Raw genomic sequence first — 17137 nt, 5'->3', positions numbered from 1 at the left:
ATATATAGAGAGAGAGAGAGAGAGAGAGAGAGAGAGATAGATGTGTTATATCAAAACTTGTAAGAACAATAAAGCTATAAACGCTTTATTGCCAACTTCTTGTCCATACTGGCATTATAAGCATGAGGAAACGTAACGATCACCGAAAGGAGTGTTTGCGGGGCTTTCCACATAAAATATATTAGTGGAGTGGGAAAAGAAGGAGAAAGTTGATGCGACGATAGCTAAAAGGATTTGAGAGGAAATATAACTACCTAGTGTTTTTAATTTATTGGGCGGATTCAATAGCCCGAGTTTTTGGATGAGATGTCGCTGTTTTGGAATGATGTTGAGGATTAGATTAATAAGTTGTGGAATACGAATGATTCATGGCGTCCTCTTTTCTTTGGTTAGTATGTGCGCTTATTAGTTGTTGGTGGAAAGGAAAGGAGGATGATTCATGTGATGCGAGTTAATTGTCCTACGTAATCCAAGACTCATCATACACTATTGTACTTTTATTTTTATAACATCAATTCTACTCACGATTAAAATAGGATATCGTATTTTAATTTTTATTACTACTATCAATATGAATGCAACGAAAAATTGATAAAGAACCAAATGAGTTTATTTAAATTTACTGAAAAATAATAGTACTTCATAAATTTATGAAAGAGTATTTTTAACCTCCATCATGTCACAAATGAAAAGAAATAAGAGGATGTTATGACATAATGAAAAGACCTCTAATCCAAAGTTTCAATCTTATCTTTTGTTTCGACTTGAAGGTACTGCATTTATCTAGATGATCTTTCACTCGGCCTAATGTGAGGCTCAATCAATTGGATAGAGTTGTAGTAAATACTTTTGCTAAGAATCCATTCGCCCTCTTTTGTATCTCACGCTTTGCATTGTCTTGATTAATTATGGCCATGCATCAGTATTTCTTCAACATGTTGACAAATTCCAAGCTCCGACAGACAAACTTAAATTGTTTAGATTCGAGAAATCTTCGCGGTGCTCCGTCCCTGATCGAGATAATAGTGTTGGATCTCTGGTACATTGATCGAGATGTTTGAGAACAATATGATAAAGGTGAGAAATCGGTGTTTGCAGAAAGATGTCGCCTCTGAGAATGAATGGAAACTAAAGTTAGAAAAAAGGCTTTTACAGAAAGTGTGGAGGAAATTAGGAAACTAAAAGGAGAGAGTGGTTTATAATTTCATTGGCAAAAAGATGTAAACTTACAAGTGTTTAATTATCAACACAACCTCCATACAGACTAAGAATATTTTATCGAATACAAATCATCTAGACAATCAACATATCGATATTTACGTTGTTTATCATGATCTACAACATGCTTCGTCAATACTTTTATCGAAGAGGATGATGTTAGTAACTTTTTTCAGACACAAAATAAGAAATACAGGAGTAATTGAACTCAATGCCATGCTTGATACTCCTTTAGACAAAATTAGCAAAGGATTACATCAAGCTCAAGAAAATAATTAACTAAATCATAAATACAGAATGTTCACAACAACTGAGATAATAGTAGATAATTTATTAAAGCAATCGACTGAAACAGCTTCTAGAGAATAACATTAATATGGCAGGTGAAACCTTAAAATCATACATTAAGAAGATCCAAAGAGGAGTGCTTTACTTATCAAGAAAGTATGATATGTTTATAAAACCTTTTAAATACTAAGAATGTATAGAGCAACTTCACTTGATTAACCCTTCAATGAGTATTTCTTCCCAGAAAAGGCCTGGAACTTGGGTTCTTCTTTCTTTTCAGGTTGTTCATTTGCTTCCTTGGGGGCAACCTACAAAAACAATGAAAAACACACTAGGAGTTAACATAGAGTTGGAAAGAGAGCTACAGAACCCATTACCAAAATAAAACGCTGTTATAGTAATATGTTGTCTAATACAGACAACTACGGGTTTCCAAAACTTGGAAGATAGTATTAGGAATATCAGATACGAGTGTGCATTTGTTTTCTCATCAAATGACACAAAATTCAATAACTTTGGGTAACTACCTTTGGTTCTTCTTTTGGAGTACGATTTGCATTTGAACCAAAAATAAGCTTTCCCTTAGCTTGACGAGAAGAGCTGCCTTCCGAATTGGACGGTGATAACCGCTTCGTACCATCTATCGTTTCGGATTTATTATCCTTCACCGAGGAACCAATACTTGGAGTATTCTCCTTAGAAGGCTTTCCATCCAACCTTCTTCCAACACCCACAAATGGGGTAAATTTCTTTTCAACTTCGGCTTCATTTTGCAGATCGTGATGAGCTGAAATTTCAAGATAGCCATCAATTATACATGGAACATAGAAACACCAGCATTAATAGCAAAGAAGTATATTCAAGATCAAGCAATAAAACATCACAACTTATTGGTGCTCACATTTGATTAAAGAATCAAACACGACATGATCAACAGATATCTAGAGCATGTCAAAGTGATAACAGGAAAAGAACAAACCAACAAGAATGCATTTCAATAATTAGAGGCTCACGTGGACATTCGGCATGGTTTTGTTAATTTATTCTTGTATACATATTGGAAACACCAAATATCTATTTCAAATTCCTTATTTCTGCTATTAGACAAGATACTCCATATGCAACTCACCACTTAATGTGATATAAAACCTTTTTCTATAGTCATTCTTGATTTGAAGTTACTAAATTTGCACCATATATATTGTCTTGAATCCACTGAAGAAAATCCCAACTTTTTGCTCCAGGATTGCAGCCAATAATAAATTATAGTTACAATGAATTTCAACTAAATGCAGCAAACATTGCAAGAAAGAGAAAAGAAACAGATGAAAATGATAGGACAAACAGAAAAAGGGGAAATTAAGACTTCACATTGGCATGAACTAACAAGAGGATAAAAAGAACACTTTTAAGGAGAAGATGAAAAGTATTAAAAAAAACCTTGTTCTGGTGCATTGCTTCTTGTTAAAGAAGTTTGGGGCCGTTCAGGCTCTTTATAATCAAGCGGGGGAGCAAAATCAACCTCACAGTCTGTCTCAATAATGCTAATTGCAGAAGAGGGCTTTGTTTCCACGATATCTATGTAGTATTTCTTGTTATTGTATGCTACCATTATACTGTCACCAGTTGTTAAACATGAGAAGTTTCTTAATGTCGTTTCCAAACTGCAGTAACCCAAAAGGAAAATGTTAGTCCCTCTGCTGCAATTGCCAGCAACATCAGGAAAATGACATATGCAGAAAACAAATGCATCAAGACAGATCTGAAATTATAGAAGTCAATATAGAAGGTGCTCATTTGCAGAGAATGAAAAGCAGATAAAAGATTCACTAACATGGCCTTGGGGTTTGAGATATCCAAAAAGTCTTTTGTGTGAGGCTGCAGCTTCACATATGTACCCTTGGGGAGGGTGGCATTTTTGACACGGACAATATCTCCCTCTTGTAAAAGTAAATTTTGCATCATCTGAATGATCCAAAAAAGAAAAGGGTAATCACAAGATCATTCAGAACCTGCATTAAAAGATGAACTAAAAAACATCTGGAAGAGAATATTCATCATGGCTTACCCAATATGGCATGTATATCATGCCTTCTTCTGCAATGAACTCCAAAACACCACAGTGTGAAACACGCTCAGTCGCAGCATTATGGAGCTCAAATAGCATTGGATAATCAATGTGTAGAGAAGCTGTGAAGGACATAAAAACATCAAGATTATAGGACCTAGAAGTTGATAATTGTCCAAGAAATAAACAAACCTTTCAACTACTACAAAATGCAAGACAAAAATTCATCTTACCAAGACGATCAAGAGCAGAAGGCGGCATTATAACTGGGAGAACACAGCAAAACAAGCCACTGAGGTTATAGAGCATAAACAAGAAAATTTCCAAATAAGTATGATGATAATTAAGGAATGAATTGCTTACTTTTATCACCTATCTCCAATTGTGGCTGCAAAGATAGACAGAGTATAAGTGCTCTTGGAAGCAAAATAGACAATTTTTTTTAGTTTTCACAAAATAACAACACTAGAGTTCTCTGAGCTCCAGGTACTATTTGGAATCAAAACTTAAATTAATTGAGAATAATCACCAATCTACACAGCAATGTCCTAAGTAATTTATCACAAATAAAGAGTGCAAACATTTCAAACTTTATTGGAAAAGGTGTACGAACTTCAAAGATTTAGAAAATATTAGTTTTTCCAAGTGTGAGAGACGAAAACCCTACTTTGCAAAAAAGACTATCCAAAGATTCGGGGTACATAATGAGACACTAACTAATAACCAAATAATCAAAACTTAGATTTGGCTTCTAATTTTAAACTGCAGAAAATTGGGCATATATAGTAATGTCAATATGGTGCTGAAAAGGACAAGTAAAAGGGGAGAACAATCATTCAAGAAAAACATCAACACTATTAAGTGAAAGAAAGAGAATGAATATTCATTGAGAACATTCCAAGTTTCGGCAATATAGAAACCTCATAAATGATCAGAATATTTCTCAAGTTGGTTCACAAAAGAGAGTAAATAGATAAAATTTCATGTGACTGCATTGCCTAACACAATCATCGTATGACATAAGAGGACCGAACATGTAAACTATGAAACTGCATATCAAGTAGCATGTAAAAAAGTCTTGAGGCCTCCTCGTCAAATTGGTCCATTTGTTAATATTCGTAAGTCTTAACCTCCTCTTCAAATCACCTTAACCATTTTAAATAGGTTGTCAGTCGGAAAGCCCTGTTTAAAGTTAATACACTAACAAATAGCAGCAAATATAAAAGAGAGAATAATGTCTAGCAATTCATCTAGGAGCAATACTTGTGAAAAGATATAATCTCAACTACTTGAATGGTTTGATCCATAACTATCCTAAGAAGCACACATCCTAGTCATTCCATGGCAATCCTGGGCACGCTTCAGGGTCAACTTTGTAGCCTCCATGCTAAGAAATATTGGATGCTAACAATGAAGGTATCATGCTTTGAGAGTTGATCAACCATCAAACCTCATCTGAAATCCCTCATCTTTGGAAAAGTGAAAATAGAGTCCAGTGACATGCTCTCCTAAGGTGGCTCTAAACACATGCAAAGGCTACAAGAAGCCCATTGGCTTTTGTCCCTCCACCTTGTCCTATTAACAAGAGAGGCATGTCTGCACATGCTTTTCCACATCCTACCCCATCCTCTCTTTAAGATAGTAGGGCTTTAAGCATAGTCACTACCCAAAAAGTGTCATGAAACTCCCTCAAGAATTCAAAATGCAAGTTGTTCATGCCTTCTCAAACGTGTCACAGCATCAGCCATCAGATTCCTCTTTTATCTAAATGAGTCCCTCCTGGAACCAAGATCAACCTCAATCAATTGCTTTAGAGTCAATGCCTATGGATTTCTCGGCATTCGTTCCCTGATCTTCATGTGGAACTTGGATTTTATTTGGCCCATATAGAACTTGCCAAGAAAGTTGCTAACAAGCTTTCTTTGGATTAAGCTTCTTCCGCATCTAAAAGTAATGGTGCAATGTTGCCACTCTGCACAACAAAACTGTGACCCAAGAGATAACACCTCTAAATCCACAAACAATACACAACAATGTCATCTCCTCTTCATAAATAAGAATGCCAATTTTCATCGTTCATGTTAATATTCAAGATCAGCACACTTTCAGCAAAAATAATTGATATCCGAAAAACAATCTTTTGAACTTGTTGCAAAAGATTTTATTTTTGTTGCTTTTGATCATCAATGGCCAGATCAAAATAATTGATATCACATTCATAATGTCTAACCTAGAAAACTTAAAGTGTAATGCCTTACTACTAACATGAAATGTGTGTTTCTCTAATAGTCAAACTTACATATAAGAGATTGATTTATTTTCTTAATAAAAGATGTAATATTATCATCTTTATCAGTAAATGTATCATTCCCTTCTATCAAGGTATTCTCCTACTCGTTGAGGAAAACAAGCACCCTATAAGAGAATAATATGAAAAAAAAAGAAAGGTTGCCACTCGACTATCAGTAAATGAACTGTAAAAGAAAATAATAATTCCTTGGTGTGCCTCAAGCAATTAAAACCACCCTTTTCCTTTTTCGGTAATCTCATCAAATTCTAGAATCATATTAGGACTTTTAAACACCCTGAAGACTCCAAATTGGGCTCTAGAGACTCCCTAATAAACAACTAAATATATTGATAAAAAATCTAAATTTTAACAACAAATGAAAAATTTTGAATCCTCTTAATACCAGCACATGGTGGAAGGAGTTAATTAGCAATCTCCTACCACAACTCAACTAAAAGGGAGTTGAGAATTTTGTTATCACTATAAATTCCATCCCATAAATTCACTTTGTCCCTATGAAGAAGGGCATCGATCATGTCCCTAGACCACATCCCCTAAATTCACTTTGTCATTCTCTTTCCCATCTTCATATGTTGAGGAAGAAAGCCAATTTCATCAATAGAAGACAAAGTCCTTGTTAATGTAATAATTTTCAAGATCTGCACACTTTCAACAAAAAGAAATTGATACCCAAAAACACAATTTTTGGACTTGTTCCGAAAGATCTTTTCTTTCTTTTGATCATCAATGGCCAGAGTCAAAAAAATTGATCTCACGTTCACAATGACCTCTAACCTCACTAAACTTGAAGTGTATGTGTCTCACTGCTTAGATGATCTGATGAAGTTTCCCTCGTCTAATTAGCTATTAAGATGGACTGTAAAGGGGCAGACTGCTAGTCTAAAGCTGCATAATGTGATTATAGCAGGTTGAAACTTCCAACAAGCTATTGACTGATTTGGGGGCTCTTAGGGTTCCAAGGAGACACTTCAGAGCACAAAGAAGGAAAAATAATAGTTGTTGGTGACGGAGAAGATAATGATAGATCTTCAGGTGTAAAAAGTGGTGTCAATCAAGGATTACAATTTCGAATAATATCGCTCGTACCGGGCCGTCAGGAGACTAGTACACGGACTGCCCACTACCGAGCGGTATTATATATATATATATATATATATATATATATATATATATATATATATATATATATATATATATATATATATATATATATATATATATATATGCGACGTCGCCTCTTTCTCCCCAGGTAGGAAAGGCGATGTTGCGTCGCCTCGGCAACATCGTCGAAAAAGGCAACGCGATGTCACCTCATTTTTCTACGACATCACCTCGACGATGTCGCCCCGCCTGGGGAGAGGAGAGAGGCGACGTCGCTATCGAATTATATATATATATATATATATATATATATATATATATATATATATATATATATATATATATATATACCGAACGGTATACCGCTCGGTATACAGTACCGTACCGTACTGAGCGAATGTCGAAACTCCAATACGGTACAATATTTCAATCCTTGGTGCCAATGATGATCTTGTTCGATCGATTTTGTCACTGTTTACTTGACAAAACTTGCATGGCTGATGCAACGATGCCCGAGAAGTCCCATATCCAGGTGTTGCATCGATCTTTATGTTTCAACTGCCTCATTGTTTACGTGAGGATGGTTTATGCACTAATTTCCATGACACCAACAGCTGTCACAGCAAGCTTATTTTGCAGCTTTTTAGAAGAAGATAGGTTTGGTCCATAATTCACCATGAAAAGACATTTAATGGCCTTGCCCTAATATCAAAACAAAAAGTTTATGAGCACCAATGGGGTATTCTCTAATTTGAAGAGAATAGGCATCAGAAAAGTGTACAAGAGGGATGAAAGAGAAATTGCAAATATATCATAACTGAATCAATTGTATGAAGAAAATAATTATCAGTTGCAGTTTGAGTTGGAAACCATTTCTTCATACTATATTTAAAACTTTTAAACAAGTTTCAGGAAGATCAGTAAGAACAATAGAAGTTCAGATACTTGGAATGGTGTCTGACTTTTTAAAATTCATTAAGATTTGATACCATTTTTCATAAATTGCTGATCTTGTATGTCATTTTCATTCTTTCATTTTTCAGTGTCTCTTATATTATCTCTGATAACAATTGTGATAAGGAGAGAATTTGTACACTTCAGTCCCTGTTAGATGATATGCACAGCTGACACTTTTCTTCCTTTAGCTCCTAATAATAGTTATTGGGTCTGGTACCACCATCCTCATAATTTGGAAATAGCTCAAAATGCCAATCAATTCTTGCAAAACTAAAACGTAATTATAGAGGAAAGGTGGCCACGATGGAAACTGAGCTGGTGTATAATTATTGTTCCTCAGATCTATTTTCATGTGGAAGCATCTTTGTGGTAATTTACCTATATTTGATTTGTAATCTTGTGTTCAAATTTCCGATAACCATGTAGCATGTATTTCAACTGCTTTCTGCAGTTATTTTTTGAATCTACACCTGCCCTTCAGATTTGGAATTTAGTTCAACAGTATTAGTTAAATTCTAGCAAATTGACAAAGAGGTGATGATAGAATTTCAGCCTCAACCTAAGAGCCTTCAGCGTCAACTTTCTCTCACAGATTTTGAAGTTTAGAAATGATATTCTTTCTAACATATTTTGCACAAGGCCAATCAGACAGTTGAGTGGCTCGCTAATTATGATAGTCCCAAAAAGATTTCTATTACCTGGAGGAGTAATCCTACATCAGATAGTCATATCTTCTATTTTGACATTTGGTGCTATTTTGGAAAAAAATACACCTAATTTTTCGAAGCAAGAAAACAAATTTATGCAAGAATAAGATAATATATATTATATATTATAGTTTGACTAAAAAGCTCAATAAGTAAAATTTGAAGTGAGAAGAATCACAAACCTTATCAATGAATGAAGCTGGATAACAACGGTAAGTCTGCTCGAATGAATTCCCATAATAATTAAATCCCCCAAAAAACTGATACAAGAAGAAGAAAATAATGATTTATTATAGAACAACTAAGTAATCAACAATAAAAAGCAAAAGGTAAAAAAATATTAAAAAAATCAAAACAGGATTGTTTTATTTTTTAATCTGGACAAATGTCAACAGCTATTGGCTGTCAACAAATGGTAAAAAAGATTTAAAAGTTAATATCTGTTGAGTTTGCTGCCCTTGACCCCAAACTCAATCCATCTTAAATATTATGCTTCATAGCTTTCCAATAGTCAATTGCAAGGACCTTTTCTCCTCACAAAAGTATGCAGAGTATATAGACTATTGAGCTAGAGCAAACATTTTTTAGGGATCCTTTAATTAGTGATGAGAATTTGATTATCTGTGGTCAACCTCTATGTATTAAAGATTTGGAAAACCAAAAATAGCCACAAAGAACCTCCTAAAAGATTAGTTTACTGAACTCAAGCCTAACAGACAAGTAAATCAGCATGCATCAAAAATTTTATCAAGATTATCAGTGGTTGCCCATAATGGCAGGCTGCATCGTATGTAAGTAGCAAGGAGTTAGCTGTTATGCCATAAGAAAGAATGCAACTTGAATGGGAAAGGATACCGATCTTAAGAGGGTGCGAGCTACTATATGTTCTCCATGTATGGGTGAACAGCTAGTATGTGTGTTAAGGAAAGAATGAATAGTGGTACTAAGTTGACCTAGCCTGATAAGATTTCAAGTGATATATAAAATAATGAGGAAAGAATTTGCTAAAAACAAATGCCAGTAAAGTTAAAAGTTTTTCAAATTATGGTAACATTACATACCATTTTGCTTCCAGATCCAAGTGCTTGGCCCTTCAGACTGTGTAAAAGAAATAAAGAACATCAATATGATCATAGAGGTTTAGGAGTCAAACTCAACAATTTGAATCCCAAGAATGTAAAAAATTAGAATAAATTTAATCTTTGATATGAGTCATAAGACATTTAGTTAAGCATGATTTCCTAGTGTAATCACCGAAGAATTTTATGAACTCATAGTACTTATCTATCGATGGCAGTATGTCAAAATTATTCAAGCGTCGGAGGACAAACACATTCACAGCTTGTAAGAACAACTAAATGATGCTAAGTCAATTTCATCATATCCTCTAGATGATTTCAAACAATAGCATTTCTTAATCTATCTTTTCTAGTACTTCTACACACCCAATTTAACATTCCCATCTCAGCTACACTAATTTTTTTCTGCATATCTATTAACCGCCCAATAATCTAATCCATAAAGCATGGTTGACCTTCCAACTATATTATAAAATTTTCCTTTTAAGCTAAAAGATACACAATGATCACAAAAAAGAATGACACTTTTTAACTTTAACAATCCAATTTTTATTCTATGAACACTGTCTACATGAACCTCTCCTTCCTATTAAATCATAGATTCAAAACACCAAAAACATTTACTTTTAGGGATTTATTGTCCATGCATCATAATTACAAATTACAGTTGCATTTATTTTCTTAGTATTTGTAAAACTAAATTTCATACATTCATTTTTGGTCCCACTTAATTGAAAACTTCTAGTTTCTAAGCTTAGCCCCCAGCTTAACTTTCAATAACCAAAACAATGTATCAGCAAATAACATACATGAATGGTATCTATCCTATATATGACTAGAAAGTTTATTCATTATTGATGTGAAAAGATAAAGACTTTACGCTGATCCTTGCTATAATCCTATAGTCATAGGAAACTAGTTAGACAACTCATTTAATCTCCAAATCTATTTTTGAAAATAACTTTATCATCAATAAGCATATTTTTCTGTTCATCTTTAATGTATCTAATGTTACTTAAATCTCTACTCTTCCATTTCCTAACTTTAGTACTCAAATAAGTATAATTTTTCCCATCCTTGATACTTGATTAACCAATAAAAAATATCATTTGTATTTTGTCATACTTTCAGCTTTATTTGCCTCCTCTTTAACTACTATATATCTTATAAAATTATCCTCGTTTTTACAATTATGATGCTCTTTATAACATGCTTTCTTTTTAGTGATTCCTCTTGAACTTCTACACACCACTAGTTTCTCTCTCTTAAAGCTGCACATATACCATTATATTTTCCAAAAATCTTCTTTGCTACACTCCTACTCTTAAAAGTCCATATGGCATTAATATTATCTTTGTCCAAATTCCAAACCTCTTTGTTTCCATCCAGTTGCATTTCCTATACATCTATATCATCGTCCTTAGGTATAAAAGAAAAAATTCTGTTGACTACAATTATGTCCATCTATCGTTTTTTTGAGGTGAGTATCAATAGTTATGAGATTGTAAGAATTAATAAATTCTTAAATCATATTGACTTCTTCATTCCTTTCCTTGTATTTAGAATCCCAATGCACCCTATAAATTCTCCATGTTCTCTCCCTACAAAACAATTCAAATCCCTTTCAATGAAGAGTTTTTCAATTAGAGATATTCCTTCAAGAATACCATCTAACTTAACCCAATATAGGCCTAATGGAAAAGCAACTAAGTGCTGGGCAACGAGCTGATCAACACTAAACTAAATGGGAGTAAAAACAAATAGCTAGAAAGCTTGAAAATTTAATAAATTGTATATTTACTTCAAACTGCTTCACTACAGAATATTAAGACCCCAAGTGAAAAAAAATACACTTTTAGCAATTATGTAATTAGCTAAAAAAATATCGGAAAATTTGCAAGAAATAGGAGGCCTAAGGATTGAAAGTTTATAGCAATTGTAGGTTGTTCGGAGAATAAATAGCTACATGGCCTTCGAAGGATGTTCCATCTAGCATGCCACACAAGGTTGGTTTAGGTTAAAGTAAAGATAGTTGGAGTAGCTGAACCAAGAAAGGCTAGAGTTTTCCTATTACATTACAATGATCCTCAAGTTTTTTTTTTTTTTGAGCTTACTATTTTGAGCCTCCTTACTATTCACAACCGCTAAAATTTTTAATAAATAATATTTTACTATTCACAGCCCTTTTAATTCTGCTTTTACCCTCCCCTTTTTCTTTGTTTCCTTCTCCACAACCCCTGCCTACACACCCTACTGTCGTCGGCTCTCCCCGCCGCCCATGCATCCTACTGGATAGTTTGCAAAGGCCCAAAACATATATCTTTTGGATTAATACAACTGACATAGAAGATGGTGTCTTATGAGCTCTTACAGAAAATACATAACCCTGAAAACATTAAATCATTGTAACAAACGTTAAAGACTATTTCTCACCTCCTCTTTGATGATCTTTAGTTCATCCAATTTCATCATCTACTTTTTTTTCATCATTTTACATCACCTCGGACGATTGAGAGGAGGAAGAGAAAAAGAAGTAGAGAAAAAAAGGGAAGAAAAGAGATCGTAGGCAAGGAGTGAAAAGATCTTATTGGAATTAAGTTATAAATTCAAGAATATATATCTATTTACAAAAGGGATAACTTAGGAACATTCAAAGTTTTTAACATTGGGTTATAAATAACAAAAAAGGGGTTGCAAATGGTAATCTCCTTTTTTTTAATTATCTTAATCTTCGCCCAAATGTTGATGAGATGCCATTAAGATTAAAATCATACACCAATGGCGAAAACTTACAGGAGGATAATGGATAGATTCATTTCAGAAACCACACATATGCTATTCATGTCTACTGATCCGCGGCACAAAACAAACTCGACGAGAATTTAGCAAGAGATAAACAGGAGGGGAAAATCAATCAAAACCTAATTGCAGCACAGAAAACCAGAGAAATAGCTCATATTTTGCACATGAAGCCAACAGATCTTCACCGACAGCGGCCGCACAATCCAAGAGCCCGCATCTTCCACCAACACAGACAACAAAGAGAGCAAAGGAAAATAACAACAGCCGGAGAGAGATCAGACCTGATGCCTGCGGTGTTCTGGTTGATGACCGGTTGGTGGCGAAGAAAAGGGGACGGGAGCGGGGTAATAACGTGAGATGGCGGTGCTCGATCAGGGCTGCGACCCTCGATCGAGCAAGAGAAAGAGAGAGAGAGAGAGAAAAAGAGAGCAAGAGCTTGAACTGGGAAACCAAGTCTCCGAGAGAACCGACTCGGTATATGAGTTGGTTCTCCGATGATGATAGATGCGTATTCTATTTCAACATAAGGAAGACGAGTTAGAGAGATGGGAATTGGGAAAGCCCTGCGGACCGCGTGCATAGGACACCTGCATGTGGGAGGGAATAATACTCGAAATCTTATTCTATCATTTCAATCACTCGGTAGTTTCCATCTCTAATCTTCTTTCAAAAACAATATAAACAATATATTGTATTACTGAAATAGTAAATAAAATAATATAAATATATATTGTATTACACAAGGGAATGCATATGGTCTAAAAAAAGCTCTAGAAAAAAATCTAGATTAGATAATTATAATTAAATATAGAATTTACTTTGATTGTCAATTTTTTTATTATTATAGTGTATGATTAATTGCTTTCATTTTTTATTATTTAATAATATATTTAAAAGATTATAAAATAAATAAATATTTTTAAAAAATCATGTTTGTTTTAGAAAGATACATTATACTAACATATGTAAATCATCATCGACGTCTGAATCAATTCGACATGGTCCAAATCTGAAGGCGTAAAAGCCTTCGAAGTAGATCCAATGTAGTTCTTGAGTGATTCCGAGGTAAGTGGTCGAGTTTCTGATGCATCGCTTGCACTAAGACCGATGTCAAGAGAAGCTTGGGTTTGGGTTTGGGTTTGGATTTTTTTTGAAAAGATAATCTCTTTTAGGGTTTGGGTTTTTTTTCGAAAAGATAATCCCTCGGCATGGCACCAGGTGTTAGCTTTTATATCTGATTTATAGAGGGAACAACTTACAACTATCTCAACGCCCTCCTTTAACGTTTTGTCCATCTGGGGGATGGGGGGAGACAAGGTCGAATCACCCCCTTGGATTATTGTCCACGGGGGGCGGACATGTGGAGGGTGACTGAGACCTTCTTTTTCCACACCAACCTTTACATGGCGACAAGTGTTGGATGATGATTGGTCGCCAATATATTCTCTATCATTTGTCCCCCCACCCCCCAAGGCATACTTCAAGGCTCACGCTAGAGGGGTCATGAGCAAGATGTTCAATTCACCTAACAGGCCTATCGCCAACTTGTTCCTCTATAGCGTGAAGCGACTTTGTGGGCATGGGTCAGTTTTCCCTGATTTGCGCACCTCGAGTATATTTCTTCCTATGCTTTCACCGTAGCTGGTTTACCTTGGCAGAGTTGGGTTTCCCGACTCATACGCCTCGAACACATTTGGCCCTATGCTATCATAGCGGATTTATCTTGGCATGGGTCGAGTTTCCTTACTCACACGTCTCGGGCACATTTGGCCCTACAACTCTGCAATAGCAAGATTATCGTAGCGCGAGTTGGGTTTCTCTACTGATACACCTCGAATATATTTGGCCCTTATTATGATTCCTTAATTTTAGGAGTCCTTAATTTTAAGGATTTGATATTAATCTTTATTTTTCTATTTAGTTTTTCTTAGTTATGGTAGGAAGTTTTTGAGTTTTAGGAATCCTTTGATGTAGCAAATTAGGAATTGCTACTCTATATATATGTAATGTCAGTGGTTACTGTTCTCAAACAATCAAACATAACTCAAAGCCTTCAGCTAACTTGGAGGTTGATCCCCTTGAAAACATCAAAAGGAGGTTGATTCCCTCGAAGCAATGAAATCTATATCTATTTTCTTAGATAAAGCCCTAGGGTTTTATCAGCCCTACACCTGGTGAATTTATCTTGATATAGGTTGAATTTTCTAACTCACATGTCTCGGGCTCATTTGGCCCTATGCCTCCATCATGTCGGATTTATCCTAGTGTGGGTTGACTTTCCTGATTCACATGTCATAGACTTATTTGGCATTACACCTCTATTAATAATAGATTTATCTTGACCTGGGTTGAGTTTTCCGACTCACACACCTTGAGCTCGTTTGGCCCTGCGCCTTTGTCATGGTGGATTTATCTTGGTGTGGATTGAGTTTTTCGCCTCATACGCCTTGGGCTCATTTGGCCCTACGCCTTTGCCATGGTGGATTTATTTTGATGTAGTCGAGTTTTCTAACCCACACGCCTCAGACTCATTTAGCCCTGTGTCTCCACCATGGTGGATTTATCTTGATGTGGGTCAAGTTTTTTTATTAACACGCCTCAGGCTCATTTGGTCATGTGCCTCTATCATGGTCGATTTATATTAGCGAGGGTTAGGTTTCCCGACTTATATGCCTTGGACTTATTTGGCCCTATGCCTCCGATAATACGGATATATCACGACGCGAGTTGGGTTTCTCGATTCACATGTCTTGGGCTCATTTGGCCTATGTCTTTGTTGTCTCATGTGTCTCGGGCACATTTGGCTTATTCCTCTACTATGGTCGATTTATATTGGTGATGATCAGGTTTCCCGACTTATATGCATTAGACTTATTTGGCCTTACACCTTCGTCATTACGGATATATCATGGCACAAGTTGGGTTTCTCGACTCACATGTCTCGGGCTCATTTGGCCTATGCCTTTGTTGTCTCATGTATCTCAGGCACATTTGGCTTGTTCCTCTACTATTGCGGATAACTTCTCTCATGGGATGAGTTTTATTGACTCATGCATCTCGAACACATTTGCCTTGTGCCTCCGCCGTGGTAGATTTCTTCTCATGCAGGTCGAGTTTTTCCTACTTATGCATCTTGGGCACATTTGGCTTGTGCCTCTATCATTGTAGATTTCTTGTTATACAGGTCAGATTTTTCTGACTCATGTTTCTCTAGCACATTTAGTATGTGCCTCTGTAATAGTACCAAATGTGATGTGCAGGCTCGTAGTCCCGAGAGGGGAGATAGATTCGCTAGTGAACTTATATCAATCTTGACCCTCTTCACTCAAGCATTAATTATCATCATAAAGACCACCAAGACATTATTGTGGTTAGGGTCGAGGTACTCTGCCTCTTCTTTCTTGAAGGTTATTTCCGAGTCATCTCTAGACCTTAAGCGCTTTACGAAGGTAGCTCGAGCGTAGGCTTTATAACCCGAGGAGCTATCTCCAACCGAGGTAGGTCCACCGATGAAGATGTTGATCTATATCTCTATTGACCCCTAAGGTTGATGTTGAGCTATCTCCAACCGAGGTAGGTCCACCGAGGAGCTATCCGACCTCGGGGTCGGGAGTTATAGTAGTTGCTCCTATCGTGACCTCGTGTGTGTCTCCTTATGCTTGTTTAAGACCATTGCCTCTATAGCTATGTATTGGTTGACCCTTTGGAGGACATTTGGTACTGTCATCGATAACCTCTTCACCAATGACCAAAAAAACAAGAGGGTCTAACCACTATCATAAAGGCTTGAATCATGAGTGACGGGTGAGCTTCTTGTATGCCTAAGATTTTATTACTGAATCGAGTGACAAAGTTGAAAAGTGTCTCTTCCTCACTGTTAATTTCCTCGGGCATACATTCTCGAGGAAGTAGATATCGAACTCTTTTACGAGCTAAGTAAAAGAGTTGATCGAGAGTGGCTTCAATCAAATGTATCATTCTCATGTCGGGCTCTTAATATTGTTAGGAAGGCACAACACATCTAGGCACAGAAGGCGATAGTGTGCTTTATCAGGTCGATACTACTGTCAAAAGCCTCTAGTGATAAGAGGTGAAAGTTTATCGAGATTGATTCCTCCTAGATATTCTAAGTGAATGAGGACCAATTTGAGGTGGGATTGATGGACTCTCCCCTTTGAACTATTGGAACTCTCATTGCATCTCGTATAAGCATTAGTTCATTTGCCACAGTTAGACCCTCAAGGAGTTATCCATCGAATCCACTGACTGGGTTTCAGATTTAGCTAGAATAGGGCGGCGGTGTGTTGAACTCCATGATTGGGGAGCGGGGTGCTCCCTTAGCTGGTAATTCTACGAGCCTTGGGCGATCATGAGATGTTGGCATCATATTGGCTAGGGGGATCTCGATGGGTGTCGGCGTTGGTGGCAGTTGAGGTGTTGACTATAGTATTACTTTTTGGGCTAGTTGAGGCATGAGTGAGGTGATAGCTTGCATCATGCTGTGAGCATTTGCACTTGATGAGTGATGTTTAGCAATGCCTCGACGGGGACAAGCAAGTATCCCGAGTTCGTGCTAGTCATAGGTGCCCTGCAAGTTAATCACATG

The 17137-nt window shown here is 36.1% G+C and overlaps 1 protein-coding gene across 1 annotated transcript; it reads right to left on the bottom strand.

The window, feature by feature from the left end:
- Positions 1-1529: 1529 nt before the first annotated feature.
- On the bottom strand, positions 1530-13126 carry LOC135585145 (uncharacterized). The gene is made up of 10 exons (XM_009420459.2): positions 12813-13126; positions 9712-9748; positions 8833-8910; positions 3938-3962; positions 3808-3840; positions 3575-3696; positions 3341-3471; positions 2947-3170; positions 2034-2293; positions 1530-1814 (listed from the first exon to the last, which is right to left on the bottom strand). Exons 1-10 carry the CDS (start codon positions 13109-13111, stop codon positions 1722-1724), a joined length of 1302 nt encoding a protein of 433 aa, XP_009418734.2. The 5' UTR covers positions 13112-13126; the 3' UTR covers positions 1530-1721.
- Positions 13127-17137: the final 4011 nt, after the last annotated feature.

This window comes from Musa acuminata, chromosome BXJ1-9 (genome assembly GCF_036884655.1).
Source record: "Musa acuminata AAA Group cultivar baxijiao chromosome BXJ1-9, Cavendish_Baxijiao_AAA, whole genome shotgun sequence".
Classification (NCBI taxonomy): domain Eukaryota; kingdom Viridiplantae; phylum Streptophyta; class Magnoliopsida; order Zingiberales; family Musaceae; genus Musa; species Musa acuminata.
This window is presented reverse-complemented; position numbering and strand designations above follow the sequence as displayed.